The sequence below is a fragment of the Pseudonaja textilis genome, chromosome Z, assembly GCF_049901715.1.
Source record: "Pseudonaja textilis isolate UNSWEBS1 chromosome Z, rPseTex1.2, whole genome shotgun sequence".
Taxonomy (NCBI): domain Eukaryota; kingdom Metazoa; phylum Chordata; class Lepidosauria; order Squamata; family Elapidae; genus Pseudonaja; species Pseudonaja textilis.
The window spans coordinates 110,188,296-110,207,175 of NC_142008.1; the positions used below are offsets into that span (position 1 = coordinate 110,188,296).

General features: G+C 39.2%; 2 protein-coding genes across 2 annotated transcripts; one reads left to right on the top strand and one right to left on the bottom strand.

Annotated features, from left to right (window-relative positions):
- Window positions 1-221: 221 nt before the first annotated feature.
- LOC113449553 (olfactory receptor 11G2-like) lies at window positions 222-1,166 on the bottom strand. The gene has a single exon (XM_026720643.1). It carries the CDS (start codon window positions 1,164-1,166, stop codon window positions 222-224), a length of 945 nt encoding a protein of 314 aa, XP_026576428.1.
- A 15,785-nt stretch (window positions 1,167-16,951) lies between these two features.
- LOC113452777 (olfactory receptor 11G2-like) lies at window positions 16,952-17,881 on the top strand. Its single transcript, XM_026724250.2, has one exon. It carries the CDS (start codon window positions 16,952-16,954, stop codon window positions 17,879-17,881), a length of 930 nt encoding a protein of 309 aa, XP_026580035.2.
- Window positions 17,882-18,880: the final 999 nt, after the last annotated feature.

Sequence of the window (18,880 nt, forward strand, 5' to 3'; positions counted from 1 at the left end):
TCTAGGATGAAGCCTTGCCATACCTTATATGGGTATTATGAAGACAAGGTGGGGCCCAGTGACAGTTTTGGAAATAAAGAGGAGGCTGGACATTGAAAATTTCAAGATGACATGAATGTTATTTAAATAAGCATGCTTTGTGTCTTGCATTTTTCTGTAGGTGTTGGCATTTTAGTTTGATTTTGCTTGTAGTATATCTTTTTGTGTGTGCAAAGAGACAATCATTTACTCCATATCAGTGTCACTTTTCTCTTTAGCAATCTGCCAAGTGCTTCTTTCACTTGATTGTTTCTCAGACAATAGATCAAAGGATTGAGAAAGGGTGTAATGGCAGTATAAAAGAGTGTCACAGCCTTTGTGACTCCTAATTGACTTTCCCCACCTGGTAATAAATACATGGCTGCCACTGAGCCATAGAAAAGTGAGACCACAATTAAATGGAAAGAGATGGTAGAAAAGCCCTTCCTAAGACTGTTGGAGGTCTTCGCTAGAGTGAAAATTACAATGCTATAGGAGCCCACGACAAAGGATATATTACTTATGAGCAGACCATTGAGACAAATCTGGCTGAAAATGGGAGCTTTTCCAAGTGGAGGGCAAGCCAAAGATAGAATTGGGCCAGCATCACACAAAAAGTGGTCAATGACATTGGAGCCACAAAAGGACAACTTAGAGATCAACTTTGCAGGAATAAGATACCACAGAAAGCCTACAACCCAACAAAGAGCCACCATCAGGTAGCAGAAGTTGTGAGACATAATATGTGGGTAGTGCAGTGGGTGGCAGATGGCCACATACCGATCCAAGGCCATTGTGGAGAGGAAGAAACATTCAGTGCAGCCTAGGGAGAAGAAGATATAGAACTGGATGAAACACTCCTTGAAGGAAATGATGCCACCAGGGACTGCTAAATCAAAGAGCATGCGGGGCACCGTTGTGGAGACATAGCACATTTCTAACCAGGAGAAGTTGCTCAGCAGAATGTACATAGGTAGCTGGCCCAGATGAGTGTCCAGAAGCACCAAAATAATAATGGTGATGTTCTCAATCAAGGTGAGCACATAGAGCATAATGAAAAGGATGAGGAGTAGCAATCTGTTGCACGGTCCAATTCCGAATCCTAGCAACACAAATTCCTCAACTGAAGTCCAGTTGGATGGTACCATCTGCAATAAAATAAGATAGTTTCCACCTTGAACCATGTTCTGTAGCTTCATTTTGTGTATTCTTGTACTATTTTGGACTTCCCTTCCAGAACAAGAAACTAAACAAAACTCCCCAACTTCCCCAAAGTTTATATCTTTACATACTATGATTAAAAATTGGAGGGGAGGATAAGAGAAGGAAGAAAGGAAGGAAGGAAGATGAATTTGAACACAATGTCTGAAGACCATGAAATAAATAATATAATTGCTCATTGTCTTCTAGAGGAACTGTGAAATGAATAAAGTAGGTATTTGCCTGACTACATTTTCATAACTCTGACTAGCATTAGATGGGAAGTATCTCACTGCTTATGTCATTATTCAATGTCATTTTCTGTATTCATAGAAGGCAGGATAAAACACTGATGGGAATTTCCCCTCACTTCTCTTTTCCAAATGTTTCATTGCCATCATTAGCTCCCTCAGCATAGTACAAGAAGTCACCTCTGAAATTTTCAAATATACAGTTTCTTGAGAAAAGACCATCTTTGGAAATAATTTTGAACTTCTCCATTATGTTTCCCAGTGACATAGGAAGCTCCCTTGTAACAGACCAGATTTTTAGCCCATTAAATATACTATTGTTTTCTCTGGTATTCAGGCAAAGCTACTTCCTTATTTTTTTCTCCTTCCTCAATCATGTTCAATTCTTGGAGACGATCTGGATATGTCCCTGGAGTCAATTTGGTATGATTTTTTTTTCTAGAAGCCATTTGCTATTGCCTCCTTCCTAGGGCTGAGAGAGAGTAACTGGCATAAAGTCACCAAGCTGGCTTTGTTCTTAAGACAGGACTAGAAATCTCCTGGTTTCTAATCGGATGCCTTAACCACTACACCAAATTGTCTCTCTCTTCCTCATTAGCACTCTCTACTTCTTGAGAGGATATTTAACTGTATTGAAATGGGTGCTCATTATTTGAATATATTTCTCCCAAATCTTTCTCGGTAGGGATATTCAGGAAGGAGAAAGTAGAAGGTGCATCTGGTGTCCTGTTACTAAATAGATTAGATGAATCCTTCATTTAAAAACTGATTGCACAGTCTGCAGTCTGAGAAGGACCCATTAGTCTAGAAAATAAACACTATTTTGTGCTGAGATATAGATGGAAAGTAGAATAAATAGTGCTGAACATCTGTTAACTGTTACAGTGAAAGCAGGTAAGCCCAGAATTTGTCTGACTGTATTACAATTTGGAATGAAATATTAAAAAACAAACAAACAGCCATGATTGGTCTCATACCATCTCGCTGATCAAACCTCTTCTTTCTTGAGAAGATGGTAGCTTCTCAAAAGATTAATTAATCAAATTAATTCCTCCATGGTCCTTCCTCACAAAGTATAACTGGATAGAAGCATTCCTGTCAAACAGGCAACAAATGATCAAAATTGGGAGCATCTTATCAAATCCTGTACCTGTCAACAGTGGTGTCCCCCAAGGCAGTGTTCTAGGACCAACTCTCTTCATACTCTACATTAATGACTTCTGTGATCATATTAAGAGCAACTGCATTCTTTTTGCTGATGATGTAAAGTTATTCAACACCACTGACAATACTGCTACCCTTCAAAAAGACCTCGACTATGTGTCAGAATGGTCAAACAAATGGCAACTTCAAATCTCAACAAATAAATGCTCTGTCTTATATATTGGCAAAAAAAATCAGAAAATAAAATACAGGCTGAATAGTCAAGACTTTGTTGATGACACAAACTTTGTCAAGGACCTTGGAGTACTCATCTCAAATGATCTAAGTGCTAGAGCACACTGTAACTACATAGCCAAAAAAGCATTAAGAGTTGTAAACCTAATCCTGCGTAACTTTTTATCCAGTAATATCACTCTACTAATGACAGCATATAAAACATTTGCTAGACCAATACTTGGATACTTGGAACCCACATTACATATCTGATATTAATACAATTGAGAAAGTCCAGAAATATTTTACGGGAAGAGTCCTCCATCCTCTACTCATATCTTATGCCACCAGACTTAAAATTTTAGACCTAAACAACCTAGAACTACACCGTTTTTGATTTGATCTAAGTATAGTATATAAAATTATATATTGCAATGTCCTACCTGTCAATGAATATTTCAGCTTCAACCCAAATAATACAAGAGCACAACAATAGATACAAACTCAAGGTAAACCGCATCAAACTTAATTGCAGGAAATATGACTTCAGCAACAGAGTGGTCAATGTCTGGAATACTCTACCTGACTCTGTGGTTTCTTTCCCAAACCCCAAAAACTTTAACCTTAGACTATCTACTAATGACCTCACCCCTTTCCTGTAGGGGGCTTGCATAAACATACCAATGTGCCTACCGTCCCTGTCCTATTGTTTCTTTTTTCTTATTTATATCCATTTTATGTACTTATAACCATGTTTATACTTATACCTGTTATCTAAAAATCATTCGATAAAATAAATAAATAAAATAAAAAAGTAAGTCCTTATCTTATAAGAAAAGTTCATGCTTTACCCACTCCAACAGAACAGATGTTGATATGTGTTAGGATTAAGGAGTGAGAAAAAGCTGTCATCCCCTCATTCTTACAGTGGTACTTAAAAATCATATTCAGGGACTGATCAGGAAGAAAAGATGTGCTGTGTGATTACAAAGGTGCTAAGGATTGGGTGCCCCTTGGGGATTTTGCCTCACAAGAACAGAGATTGTTATCCATAAACCCCAAAGAGTGTTTCTTTGGAGTTCTTTGGGGTTGTTATTTAAATGGAAAGGTGCTATGTTTCCTTATGGTAGAATGAAGCCAATTATTGCAGATGATCAATCCTATGGAGATTCTCAGTCATCCATGTCATCCATGACTTTTTTCAAAAGTGTAGAGTTGTAATTGCAGGAATGTTCCAATCTCAGATGGCAAACCTCAGATAAAGAATGTTTCCAAGCAAATGCAACTCAGGTAAATAAAGTCACTAATCTAAAGGAGGATTACAGAGAGGGAGTAAACATATGTTAGACTTTAACTAATTGTATTAATTACTGTGCTAAACAGTAACGAAAGTTAAGCAGTAACCAAAAGTTAACCAAGGATGGAGGATAATTAAAAATGTGTATAAATGCAAGACTAGACTCTAATAAAGTTCATCATGATTCAGTTGTTCATGATCAAACAACTCGACTGCCTCGTCATTACAACACAAAAGTCAACTGGACTTTGTTTTTTTCCTTGAGGAAGAAGTTTCGCTTTTCATCCAAGAAAATTTCTTCAGTTTTCTGAAGAAGCTTCTTCGATGAGAAGTAAAATGTCTCCACTAGTTGTCTAGGTCTAAAATTTCAAGTCTGATGGCATAAGGTATTTTGCAACAAGTAGAGGAGTGGAGAACTTTTCTTGTGAAATATTTCTGGACTTTCTCAACTGTATTAATATCAGATACGTAATGCGGTGTGACTATTTTACATTGGCTCTGTCCTGTATTTTTCCACCGGAAGAAATCTTGCTAAAAAACACGTATTCAGTTCAGAACATTATAGAAGGAAAGCACTGACAGGAAGGGAGTTAATAAAAGATTAACCGCAGACAAAGAATGTGTATTCAAAAAAGATATGCCTGTCTATAGCAGTTACAAAATAGCAGCTACAGAGTATGTGGCTCATGTCACGTAGACTGGTCTAAAAGATTAACATTGTATCTCTTTACCTTCCTGTAAAATTCCTCTCTCACCTCCTCCCTTGAATTAGCACAATAAAAGGGGACAGCAAAAAGCCTGGGGGAGGAAGGAGCAGGAGAAGCAGAAGCCCGGACATTTCCATCTGTTCCAGGGCAGCCGGGGAATCCCATCTCCCCCAGGCTCAAAGTGCTGCCTCATTTTTAAGATCGCTTGTGTTTTGTGTGTTTTATTTCTTGAGCTTGCTTGGCAGTCACTCTTGCGAGAGTCTTGCCTAGCCTCGCCCTTGCGAGGGCTATTTTCTCACCCTTGCGAGGGTTACTTTAAACTTCGTCCTTGCGAGGACTAATTCACCCTTGCGAGGGTTATTCTCTGAGAGGAATTCAGCAATCAACCAGAAAGCCGAAACAACAGACCGGTCGCTCAACGCGACAGCTGGGGGCTCGTCCGGGATCTCTAATCGTCTGGGATCCCTTCACCTTTCTGGTTCCAAGGTGTGACTTTTGTCTAGAAGTGCATCTTCTTCACCTCATTCTTCTTCGCCTGGTATAGGCTATGTCGACAAAAAAGTAAGTATGGGCACCTCGATTTCTCAAGTTTCGTCAGGGCATAGGGACGAACTTTATAATCTAGTGAAGAAAGCTAATTCCTTTCAAAAAACCAATGGTACCACTGTGTACCCTATTTCTAAAAAATCTTTAAATAAATTTATAATTTATATTGAGGCACACTGTCCAGCCTATCCATCTGCTGGAACTCTTAGCCATTCTCACTGGGAAAAATTAGGAAAATATTTACATGAAGTTCCCAGAGCTCCCATGGATATACTTATTTCTTGGAGAGCAATAATGGCTGCTATAACAATTATTTATCCTCCTTCTAGTCTTCCTGAAAATTCTTTTTCTCCTGTTTCTTCTGACTCCCACTCTTCTAATTCAAAAACTTCTAAGCCTCTTGCAGCTCATTTGGAATCAAATTCTTCCCTACCACCTCCTTATTCAGATATTTCTTCCCCTCCTCCTTCTGCTCTTTCTTCTCTTTCTGATTCTCCTATTATGAATCCTATGGGAGGAATCATAACTAATCTTTTGTCATCACCTCTATCTTTAGAAACAGAAGAACCTTCTGCTTATCCTATGACTATCATCCCTGGGGGAGGAGGCAATGTTCATAGTAACATTGAGTTTAAAGTTTTGAAAAATATAAAAGATGCAGCTACAACTTATGGATTGCATTCTCCTTTTACTAGGGGAATACTTGATTCTTTGGTTACAGCTAATATAGTTATGTTATTGTATGATTGGAAAATGCTTTTTTCTATGCTTACTGCAATCACAGCTTCATTACCAAATCCTAATTCTGCTACCACTTCTCCTCCTGATGCTTTTGCTTTAACACGCAATGGCAATTGTTTTAACTGTGGCAAGCCAGGACATTTTAAAAATCAATGTCGAAAGCCAGGGGGAGGAGCTGCTTTTCGTGGCCAAACCAGAGGTCCACCCTCTTCATCTAAGCCAAAAACTATCTGTCCTCGCTGCAGGAAAGGCTATCATTGGGCTTCAAATTGTTATTCTAATCCTTCTCCTTCACAGCCTTCGGGAAACTAATTGAGGGGTCTTCAGCTAGCCCCGCCACAAAGGCTGAACTAACTGCCACAACGTTTCCTGTGGTATTGTTAGAGGATCTTGTGTATGATGATCCTGGTGCTGTTTTTACTCTTCCTTTAACTGCAACACTTTTCAAACCTCTTCCTCCTTCCACACCTGTCTTGCTTATTCCCAATTCTTCTCTTACAATAGAGGGTGTGGCTGCAGCTCCTTACTTATATGATTCTTCTGCTCTTAATAATCTTGCATTGGCTGCAATAGGAGATCGTTGCTTTTCTTTAAAAAAGGGGACAGTAGTTGCTACACTTATAATTTTGCCTCTTTTTGAACCTCTTTCTTTGTTTGCATTGCAGCAACCTGTTCAAGCTTCAAAACCAACTCTTTCTGTTACACTCAATGGTCGAATTTTTTGAAGGTCTGATTGACACCGGAGCAGATGTTTCTGTTATCCGTTCTAATGAATGGCCCTCTTCTTGGTCTCTCACAGAAGCTTCTTCAGTGCAGGGCGTAGGTGGTGCTCAAGCTGCTAAGGTCAGCTCTCATTGGCTTTCTGCTTCTACTGAGCATTCTACCTTAACTGCTTATCTTAAACCCTCTATCCTTCCTCTACATTGCAATCTTTGGGGACGTGATTTACTTTCTCAATTTCAAGCTTATATTCAGATACCATAGTTTTTCTATCAAAATGTCTATTTCTCCTTTATCTCTTACTCTTAAAACATCTATTCCTGTGTGGGTGGATCAATGGCCTCTCACCAAAGAAAAATTGGAGGCTTTACATCTCCTTGTCCATCAACAGTTAATAGAGGGACATATTGAACCATCCACCTGTCCTTATAACACCCCAGTCTTTGTAATTAAAAAGAAATCTGGCAAATATCGCCTTCTTAGTGATCTTAGAGCCTTGAATAGGATTATTCAACCTATGGGGCCACTGCAGTGTGGTCTGCCTAATCCTAATTTGATCCCAGCTGGATTTGATCTCATAATAATAGATTTAAAGGACTGTTTCTTTTCTATACCTCTGGCACAAAAGGATAGAATCATCTTTGCATTTACAGTGCCAGAACTCAATAACTCTAAACCCACATCTAGGTATCAATGGAAAGTTCTTCCACAAGGTATGCTTAATTCACCAACCATGTGTCAATATTTTGTCAATGAGGCTCTGCATCCTTATAGATCTCAATTTCCTGATTTTCTTGTATATCATTACATGGATGATATCTTAATTGCAGCTGATGGGCCAAAGGGGACGGTACAAAAAACTTTTCCGATCCTCTTGACCACATTAGCAAAAGCAGGGTTACATATAGCACCTGAAAAAATCCAGTCTCACTACCCAATGCAATATTTAGGTCACAAGGTTTTAGCTTCCTCAGCATCTCCACATATTCCTTCACTCACACTTCCACAGCCAACCACATTGGTTCAATTACAGCAGTACTTGGGAGTTATTAACTGGGCTAGACCATATCTTGCTCTAACCACACAGATGCTATCACCGCTTTTTCAAGCACTAGTAGGATTAAAAAAATCCTGCAGATAAGGTCTATCTTTCAGCTCAGCATCTAGAAGCTTTAAAGCAAGTAAACACAGCCCTAGCAACTCAATGGGTAAACCGTGCATTTGCAGAAACACCACCTTCTCTTGCTATTATTTCCACTCATCAATTACTGACTGCAATAATTGTTCAAGTATCTAATGCAAAAAATCTTCATGTCTTGGAATGGTTACACCTACCACATACTCCAAAAACCTCTATTTTTACTAAAGCAGCACAAATGGCTTTTCTTATACAAAAAGGGCGCAAGAGAACCAAAGCCCTGATGGGAATGGATATTTTTACATTGTATATTCCTTTTAAGATTAGTCAATGGGAACCTCTTTTTCAGACTTCCACAACACTGCAGGATGCATTGGAAGATTGGTGTGGCCAAGTGTCATGCCACCTTCCATCTGATTCACGACTGCAGGTGTTGAAGACAGTTCCTTTTGTTTTACAATCACCTTTTGTCCAACAGCCATTGAAGGAAGGCTTAACTGTCTTTACTGATGGTTCAAAAATATTGGAGCATGTGCATGGTGTGAAAATGCTCAATGGAACAAACGCTTAACTGCCCCACAGAACTCAGCACAACAAGCTGAGTTAGCTGCTTTTTCTTTGGCCTTGTCTCTTTTTCCACAGGAATCTTTAAATGTAATATCTGATAGCATGTATGTTACTCAGATGGTTGCTCATATTTTCGACGCATATATTTCTCCTGTTACCCCTCCTTCTCTCATGACACTTTTTTTACAGCTTCAGACACTGCTGAAAAAGCAAGGGAAACCTTTATTTGTAGCTCATATCAGAAGTCATCAGCAATTGCCTTGATTCCTGGCAGAAGGCAATCATATGGCAGATGAGGCATGTAAAATTATGGCCTCCTCTCCTCTTCCACAACAGCTTTCAGCTGGGGAGAGTCATGACTATTTCCATCAAAATAAGAAGGCCTTGGTACAGCAATTTGGGATTACGTATCAAGAAGCCACAGCAATAATTCAACAATGTCCAACATGTAGCTTGCAGGCCAAAGGTATCCCTGAAGGTGTTAATCCTAGGGGTACTCAAGCCTGTGATACATGGCAAATGGATGTAACTCATTATCCTCCCTTTGCTCCCTGAAATACATTCATGTATCAGTTGATACATATTCAGGGTTTATTATGGCAACATTACAAAGAGGAGAGGCTACTAAAAATGTTATTAATCACTGTATTTGGTCATTCGTAACGTTGGGATGTCCAAAATTCTCAAAACAGATAATGGTCCTGCTTATGTCAGTTCTCCCTTTGCTGAGTTTTGCCATAAGTGGGCCATCACACATAAATTTGGCATACCTTTCAATAGCCAAGGTTAGGCTATTGTGGAAAGGGCAAACCAAACTCTGAAAAATGCCCTTGATCGGCAAACAGGGAAAAAGGCTTAGGCCCCGAACCTCCGGCGTTACAAAACATCTTGAACATTACTCTCTATTCTCTTAACTTTCTTAATCTTACTGGCTCTCCTTCTTCCACAGCGGCTTCTCGCCACTTCACCAAGCCAGTAGTTCCCTCTTCCCGTCCTCTTGTTTATTTCAGACAGCTTCCAGATCCTGCGTGAAAGGTCCTGCACAGCTCATCACCTGGGGAAAAGGTTACGCTGCTGTCCAACTTCCTGATTGAGTGCTTTGGGTTCCTGCTCGCTGTGTCAGACCTTACCATGGCAAACCTAACTCTAACTCTAATTTTTCTTCTGATATCAATATTTCCTGTCTTTTCTCAATTCAGGCATCTCCTGATGCTATTTTTACTTTTCTTGCTGACACTGTTACCTTTATTTTTAAAGATAATCTCCTTTCTACATGTAATTATGTTTTCCAACACAATGGTAGCTTTCTTTCGCCTACTTCTGACATTACTGTTCACTATTACTATTCTCCTTGTTTAATATTTTTAACTATACATGTTACTCTATCTACTATAGGATCTTATTCTTGCTTAGGATTTTTCACAATCACACATACTTTAATCACACTGTTCTATTACTTTCCACTCCTTCAGTGGCATCTCCTCCACTATCCTCTGCTTTTCCTACATTGCCATCTCAAGCTAATTCTGAGACAACTTTTCCTGGAGACAAACTGCAATGGCATCTTCGTTGCTGCTTTCCACCCTGTGATGTCACCAAATGCATATTGCATCATTCATCTTCCTGGGTTCCTGTTCATTACAAAACACCTGTCGTGCGAAGACGCCACCTCATCCCTGATGACACTCATCGTAAGACTACAGCTCCCATTCAGAGCTCGCCATCTTGGGTACCCTGTCTTCATCGCTGACAACTCCATCTCTAAGTGGTCTGCATCTCGTGCTGTTCCAAGATTTGGCTATCATCGCATTCCTCGAAGCATACAACCTTCTACAAATGAACATCAACCTCAAGATTATACCTGGACTATCCTTGATTTTCAAGGAAATATTTTAAACACCACCACTAACTATACTAGATGGCCATGGTTTCCTCAGCTTTTCATGGATTTTGCTGAAATGGGGACAGGAGTAGAAAAATTTGCAGATAAAAATCTACAAGCTGATATATGGGACAAGCAAGGCTCCTGTTCTCCAGCACCTATTCACAACTTTAGACTATATTTTTGTCCTGCTCACAGTACTGGTGCTTCTCGTGCTGCCTGCGGTGGGGTAGTTGACAGATATTGTAAAAAATGGAGTTGTGTATCCACAGGTCATATCTGGTGGGAAGCGCCTACCAAAAATGACTATATTCATATTACCCGTGCTCAAGAACATCTTCCCTGCTCTTCAAGGCCTTGTTGTGGACAGAGACTAAATCCACTCAGAATCACATTTACTGCAAAAGGAAAGACACTTACAAAAAAACAATGGATGGTTGAGTTTACTTGGGGAGGACGTCAGTGGGATGGTCTAGGAGATGAAGGGAATATTTTTACAATTCGTCTTTCTATATCTATGTCTAATTATGATATTGGTCCCAACCACAATTTGAAATCAAACTTTCTACAAAAACCCAATATTCAGGTGAATCCATTAGTACAATTGGTTAATTCTTCTTACAAATTGTTAGCAACTACACTTAATGATTCATCCAAAACTGATCAATGTTGGCTTTGCTTATCTGAATTGCCACCATTCTATGAAGCAGTGGCTTCCAATGAACCTATTAGTAACTCCACCAGTGACACACAATGCAGATGGAATACTTCCTCCATCACTATCACTGACATAGTAGGTAAGGGATGTTGCCTAGGAAACATACCTGCCAGTCACTCTCAATATTGTCAGAAGGTTTCATCTGGATATCACTGTGATGTATATTTACCAAAAGAAAGATTAAACCTTAACATTGGAGGCTATGCTCCTCTATACACCACCTCCAATGGCAATATCACAGCTCGCCTCAAAGGACAATTCTTTATCCCAGGTAATAATTCTATATGGGCATGCTCCACAGGAGCAACTGCTTGTGTTCATGGTGATGTTCTTATTGCTCAGAAATCCTTTTGCATTCAGGTAACACTGATTCCAAAGATCACAATTTATCCAGGGTCAGAACTTATTAATAAACTTGAACCTCCACAATTTCCCCTTCATCAAAAAGAGAAGTAATAACAGCTGTAACACTATCTGTATTGTTAGGCCTTGGGGCAGCAGGTGCAGTCACAGGTGCAGCAGCTTTAGCTGTTGGTCATCAACAGTTAGCTACTCTTAGTTTACAAATAGATGAAGATCTCAAACGAATAGAGACTTCAATTACTGCTCTTCAAAATTCTCTCTCATCTCTGGCTGAAGTGACTCTTCAGAACAGAAGAGGTCTGGATTTATTATTTTTAAACAAAGGGGGATTATGTGTAGCAATAAAAGAAGAATGTTGTTTTTATGCTGATCATTCAGGAATTGTTAAAGATTCCATGGCTGAATTACGTAAACGATTGAAGGATAGAGAGAATAAAAGACAACAAGGACAGTCATGGTATCAAAGCATGTTTAATTTTTCTCCCTGGTTAACAACACTATTATCAGCCTTAATAGGTCCTCTTGTGTTATTGCTTCTTGCATGTACTATTGGTCCATGTGTAATAGGACGTTTACTAAAATTATTGAGGGATCGTTTGAAAACACTTGACAATAAAATTAACAATACTCAAAAAACAGTTAGCTTTCTTACATCCAGCATTGAATCAAAAGATCTGGTCAAAAAACCGCTGTTGGAATGGTACTCTGACCAAGAGTCAGAGGAGGAAATAGACATTAATAACTTCTTTTCTCCCAAAGAAAATTTCTTAACTCGGTCCAGCCACGACTCGGGGATGAGGACTTCTCCTCGTATGAGTTGGTTCAGCAAGGCATCAACAAACCGAAGGGCTTGTTGCCACCTTGTGAGACTACTCTGGAAGAGAAAGAACTCTACCAGAGTCATGAGCACAAAAATAAAGAAAAGGAGGAATTGTGACTATTTTACATTGGCTCTGTCCTGTATTTTTCCACAGGAAGAAATCTTGCTAAAAAACACGTATTCAGTTCAGAACATTATAGAAGGAAAGCACTGACAGGAAGGGAGTTAATAAAAGATTAACCGCAGACAAAGAATGTGTATTCAAAAAAGATATGCCTGTCTATAGCAGTTACAAAATAGCAGCTACATTGTATCTCTTTACCTTCCTGTAAAATTCCTCTCTCACCTCCTCCCTTGAATTAGCACAATAAAAGGGGACAGCAAAAAGCCTGGGGGAGGAAGGAGCAGGAGAAGCAGAAGCCTGGACATTTCCATCTGTTCCAGGGCAGCCGGAGAATCCCATCTCCCCCAGGCTCAAAGTGCTGCCTCATTTTTAAGATCGCTTGTGTTTTGTGTGTTTTATTTCTTGAGCTTGCTTGGCAGTCACTCTTGCGAGAGTCTTGCCTAGCCTCGCCCTTGCGAGGGCTATTTTCTCACCCTTGCGAGGGTTACTTTAAACTTCGTCCTTGCGAGGACTAATTCACCCTTGCGAGGGTTATTCTCTGAGAGGAATTCAGCAATCAACCAGAAAGCCGAAACAACAGACCGGTCGCTCAACGCGACAATGTGGGTTCCAGACCAATGAGCTGTATTCAAGTATCAGTTTAGCAAATGTTTTGTATGCTCTAGTTAATAGTGTGATATTGCAGGAGAAAAAGCTATGCAGGATTAGGTTAACAACTCTTAATGCCTTTTTGGCTACGTAGTTACAGTGGACTCTAGCACTTAGATCATTAGAGATGAGTATTCCAAGGTCCTTGACAGAGTTTGGAACATCAACAAGGTCTTGACTATTCAGTCAACCTACTATTCAGAGTAGGTTGTTTGTCTCTAAGTGGAGGATAATGGATTGGTTAATAATTGATTCCATGACTTTACAGGTGACAGCATAAAGAAATTGGTCTGTAATTTTCAACAAGGCTGGAGTCACCCTTTTTGGAAATGGGGATCACCCTTTTTGGAAATGGGGATGACCGTGGCTAATGTCCATAGGTTTGACAAGGATCTGGTCCTGAAGGATTTTTCAAAGATTATGCTTAGAGGTTCGGCTTTGGCAGCTTTTTTAAGAAGTAGGCATATATTCCGTCCGGTCCAATAGATAGAGATGGTTTTAGATTGCATAGTACTTTTTCAACATAGTCTTCTGTAAAATCAATATGCATTAAATCAATGTAGTTGTTTGTGGTTTGACTAGGAAATACTGGGCATGATCCATTGCTGTTTACAAATACTGAGCCAAAGAATGTGTTAAAGAGGTTAGCTTTAATGGTTTCTAGGTTCTGCATTGGATTTTGCAAATAATTTTGGGTCATGTAAAGATAATGAGTGCATTATGAATTTTAATTTGAAAGTTGATTTAGACTTAGAATAACACTATTGTCACTTTAAACGTACACTAATCGGCATACATTAAAATGAAATTTTGGTTGCATACAGCTCTCAAAGGTTCACCACCTCCAATATACACTACCTAAATATGACAAATAAATAAATAAAATTATGCAAAAGCCCACATATATGGCACAGAGAAAGAACATAGTCTTGTTTAAATGTATACATCTACAAAAGAGAGAAATTCACTTTAATAATTCTCTTGGAGCAGAGGTGGGATTCAATTTTTTAAACAACCGGGTCTATGGGCATGGCTTAGTTGGTGGGTGTGACTTGGTGATAATGTGACTGGCTGGGCATGGCCAACACAATATTACTCACATTGAGGCACACATCTCCTCGCCTGGCCTCTCATGACTGTGGGGATGCTGCAACAATCGTAAGCGAGAAAAATGGTCATAAGTCACTTTTTTTAGTGCCATTGTAACTTTGAATGGTCACTCCATACAAGCAAAGTACCAGAAAAGGAGTGGGAATACTCCAGAGTCATTCCTGAGACAAGAAGTCTAGTCCTGACAAGAATGTAATAAGGGTTTTAATGGAGAGGCAGCTTCTGTAAGCAACACCAGAATGTTTCCTTCCTGCCTTCCTTACCAGATTAGGCCAGTAATTTCTTCTAACAACGGGTTCTCTGAACTGCTTAGAATGTTAACAACCGGTTCTATCAAGTAGGTGCAAACTGGTAGAATCCCACCCCTGAACTGGGGCCTCAAACCATCAGTCTGCCTCCCTTGCAATAGGGAAAGGGCTTGATGAAGATTTATGTTCAGAAAGCTTATCCAGTCCCATCTGACAACTCTCCCATGAGTCTGTTCATCTGGGCCGAGCTTCTAAACCTCTTCTGTCCTCTGCATGCTTCAGTGCCTGAATCACCCCTCCGAAGGGGGGCTGGGGAAAGCAATTAATCTTCCAGAGGGTCCCTCTCAAGCCCCTTCTGTCTCACCTCCTGTGTTGGCTGATTCTTCAGTTTGCTCCATAGCTGGAATAAATCCTGGGGTTCAGCAACCCCTGGTAGCTCCCCTCTTGGGAGTGCTGAAAGTTGTTATAGTTTCGGAATATTGTCAGCATTCCAGGGAAAATCCATTCCTGTCAGTAACTCCAAGGCACACATCATCTCAAAGAATTTTTATTAGAATAGCACCTGGCACATTCTGTGGAATTCTGAAACATTGTGCGGCCTTCCCACAATGTCCCAACCTACAAACCATTCCCTTTTCCTTCATCATCCCATCACAGGAACCAATCCCAAAGTAAGTTCTAATTCTTTTTGTGCCACACTTTTAACATTGAACTATCAAAAAAATTATATTTTGTCTATTAAGAGCTACTCAATTAACATCACCCCCTCCCACTTTCTCCAGCTATGTTGCACCAATGAATTCCATAGCTGACACCAGGGTCACCTTGGTGTTGGGATAAATTTGGGGAAATAAGGAGCACATGACAAGATGGATTAATGCAGCTAACACAGAACCAGAAGAAAGCAAGATCTATGCAATGTGGGCAGAACAATACTCAGAAATATTGTTTTATTGGGAAATAGCATTTCTTTGATCATTGATAGGCTGTGCAACCCTGAAATGCTAGTATGCACTCTCCGGAACACACCTGGAGTTTACCTCTTGTAAATCCACAATGGAGCCCTTTATGCTCTTTGCCTGATTGTCCTAAAAAGTGCTTTTCCAAAAGGCAACTGGACTTCTTTGCTTTTTTCCTTGAAAATAATAGCGCTTCTCATCCAAGAATCTTCTTCAGTTCTGGAGAACTAAATTGAAGAACTGAATGGAACTGAACTGAAAAATTGAAGAAACTTCTGGTTTGAGAAATGAAATGTTTTCAAATAAAATACCTGAGAAAGTCTAATTCCCTTTGGAAAAGCACCTTTGAGAAAAGCACCAATCATGACTTGGATGATTGAGAATTCCCATAGACGCTCTTTGCCTGATTGGTCCTGCAGGGAAATGACCATGTCAGACACTCGGAAGGAAACTGTTCCGCCTGAATCATGAAGAAGTCCTTGGGCAGAATCTTCCCAAGGGGAAAAGATGTCTCATATCCTACTGAGGTATAAGATGCGAGTGTCTTTGGAGAATAAGGACTTTCCATGCATTCAGTCTCTGTTCCTTTGTCCTGGAGTGCAACAGTCTCTGATCACGGATGTTGTGGAAGGACAGAAAAGGATGGAGGATTTAGTCTATTATTTCTAAGCTTTACTGCCAGCAGTGCAGAGAGGTCATGTGACAAAACAAGAGGATCTGACCTGAGTACAATGCACTTTGATTTCAGTATGTCTATTTGTGAATCTGCTTGAGGATGTGAGCAAAAATGCTGGGATGGGAGCTATGTTAGGCTTTTGCAGGGGATCCTGGAAGCAAAGAAAATTTAGAAAATTTTAGAGGAATATAATATTTCTGTGGGGGACGAGAGGAAGGGCTCAAATGTTTTCAGCAAGATCTCTCTGAGTCAATGCTGAAGGAAGCCATATAGCCATGTACCATATAGAAATTTTTATGCTCATGGTGGGGGCATATTTCCAGGTTTAGGATTATTAGTGATAATACCATGAGAAAACAAATAATTATTTGTCTTTTTTAAAAACCAGAATACATTCTGTAATCACAATTTATTGTTTTTTGGTTACAGGAAAAAACAGGTTTGTGAATTGTTTGATATATCAGCTGATTTTGATTCTTGAATACTGATGTTTACTCAGTTATTGTTTCATATATTTTTTTCTAAACATTTCAGCACACCTTTGTAGCTTCTGAAAAAAAACAGTGCTTTTCAAATATTATAATTAAACTTCAGAACAATCTTTTTTTCAAAGTATCATACATGATTCAGATAAATATTGGAACAATTCATCTTCTTTGCTGAACATTAGGAAAGATATGGTAGAACTTTATCGTTTCTGGCAATTCATAGAAAAATGGCTAAAGGAACATAGTAGTATATATTCATATTCATATGTTTCTTTTTCAAGCTAAACCAATAGATATCTGAGATAATAACAAATGTATCTTTGTATGATAGTGATTCTTATATATGATTACAGATGGAATTGACCAATGGAACAGCAGTCCAGGAATTCATTTTGTTGGGATTTGGAATGGATCAGAAGAAACAATTCCTACTGTTTGCTTTCTTCATTATCCTTTATGTGCTCACTTTGGTTGAAAATAGCACAATCATCACCGTGGTCCTTATAGACAATCAGTTGAGGCAACTCCCCATGTATATCCTGCTAAGCAATTTTTCCTGGCTGGAGATTTGCTATGTGACCACCAGCATTCCCCGCTTACTTTACAATCTAGCAACCCAAAACCAGGTGATCTCCTTTAATGCCTGCTTCTTCCAATTTTATATCTTCTTCTCACTTGGCAGTGCTGAATTTTTCTTCCTTTCAGCCATGGCTTTAGATCGCTGCTTAGCTATCTGCCACCCCTTGCACTATCCCAATATTGTGTCTCCAAAATTCTGCTATAGATTGATAGCTGGATGTTGGTTGGTTGGTTTTCTAGGATACCTTCTCCCAATTGTTTTGATCTCCAAATTGTCTTTTTGTGGAGACAATAGCATTGATAACTTTGTCTGTGATCTCGTGCCAATTCTTTCCTTAGCTTGTCCTCCTCTTGGGAAGACTCCATTTGTCATGCAAATTAGCATGCAAACTCAGTTTTTGCTCAATGTCTTCTTTGTGACATTCTCCTATGGTTATGTGATCTACATTTTGATGAAATCCTTCAGCCAAAGCAGGTGCAGGAAGGGCTTCTCTACCATCTCCATGCATCTCCTCGTGGTGACACTTTTCTATAGTACTGTAGGAGCAATGTATGTATTTCCACAAGGTGAAAGCCACTCAAATATTAGTAAGGCGATTACACTCTTTTATGCTGCTGTTACACCATTTCTCAATCCTTTTATCTACTGTCTGAGGAATGACAAAGTGAAAGAGGCACTGGGCAAGCTGCTCAGAAGAATATGATTTCTGCTGAAAAAGATCAGAGAGGAAAAGACATAAACCTGACTGGAGAAAATCAAATCCATTTAGGGAAAAGAAAGGCTCTGACAGGTCTGAAAATATAAAAGATGAAAGACTCATGAACTCTCTGTCATCTGATAGACAGAAGGTAACATATATTTTTCTTGATTGTCTCATTGGTTCAAAATATTTGACTTTCTTAATAGGGTCTGTGGAAATTCTCAGTCATCCAAGTCATCCCAAAGATGCTTTTTTCAAGAGGCTACTGGTCTTTCTTTATTTTTCCTTATAGACATTTCACTTCTCATCTAAGAAGGTTCTTCAGTTCTTTCCTAATAGATGAGAAACATTTCACCATAGAAGAAAGGGATGAGGTAGGAGAGACTGAGTGAAGAATACTTTCCAGTATTTTGGATGGAGTGCACAAAACTGAATTGAATACCTGGGGAGAAATATTTCTTTACTTTGAGCATATGATGCTTCTAACACTTAATTTCCATAGAAAACCATGTGCGCTGGATATTATTACCTCTAGAAGAGATGGAGCCAAAATTTCTGTTGCAAAGTGAAACAGTTGTTAACTGAGTTTTGCTCCATTGTATGACACTTATTAAATGAATCACTGCAGTTGTTAAGTTAGTAAAACAATTGACTTCCTCATTGACTTTGCTTGTCAGAAGATCAGAAAAAATGATCACATGACCCAGAACACTGTAATTTTCATAAGCACATGCCAATGGCCAAGCATCTGAATTTTGATTGCGAGGCCATGGGAATGCTGCAACTGTTCTCAAGTGAGAAAGACAATCATACATCACTTTTTTCAGGACTGTTGTAATTTTGAATGGTCACCAAATGAAATGTTGTATGTCAAGGACTACTTATACTGTTTGAAATGTTTAGTTTTTATTTACATTATATTATTAATAACAATGTAAAGGTAATAACAACACTCAATCATCAATTAAGGTAAAAAAATCAAACAATAAACAACAGCCCAAT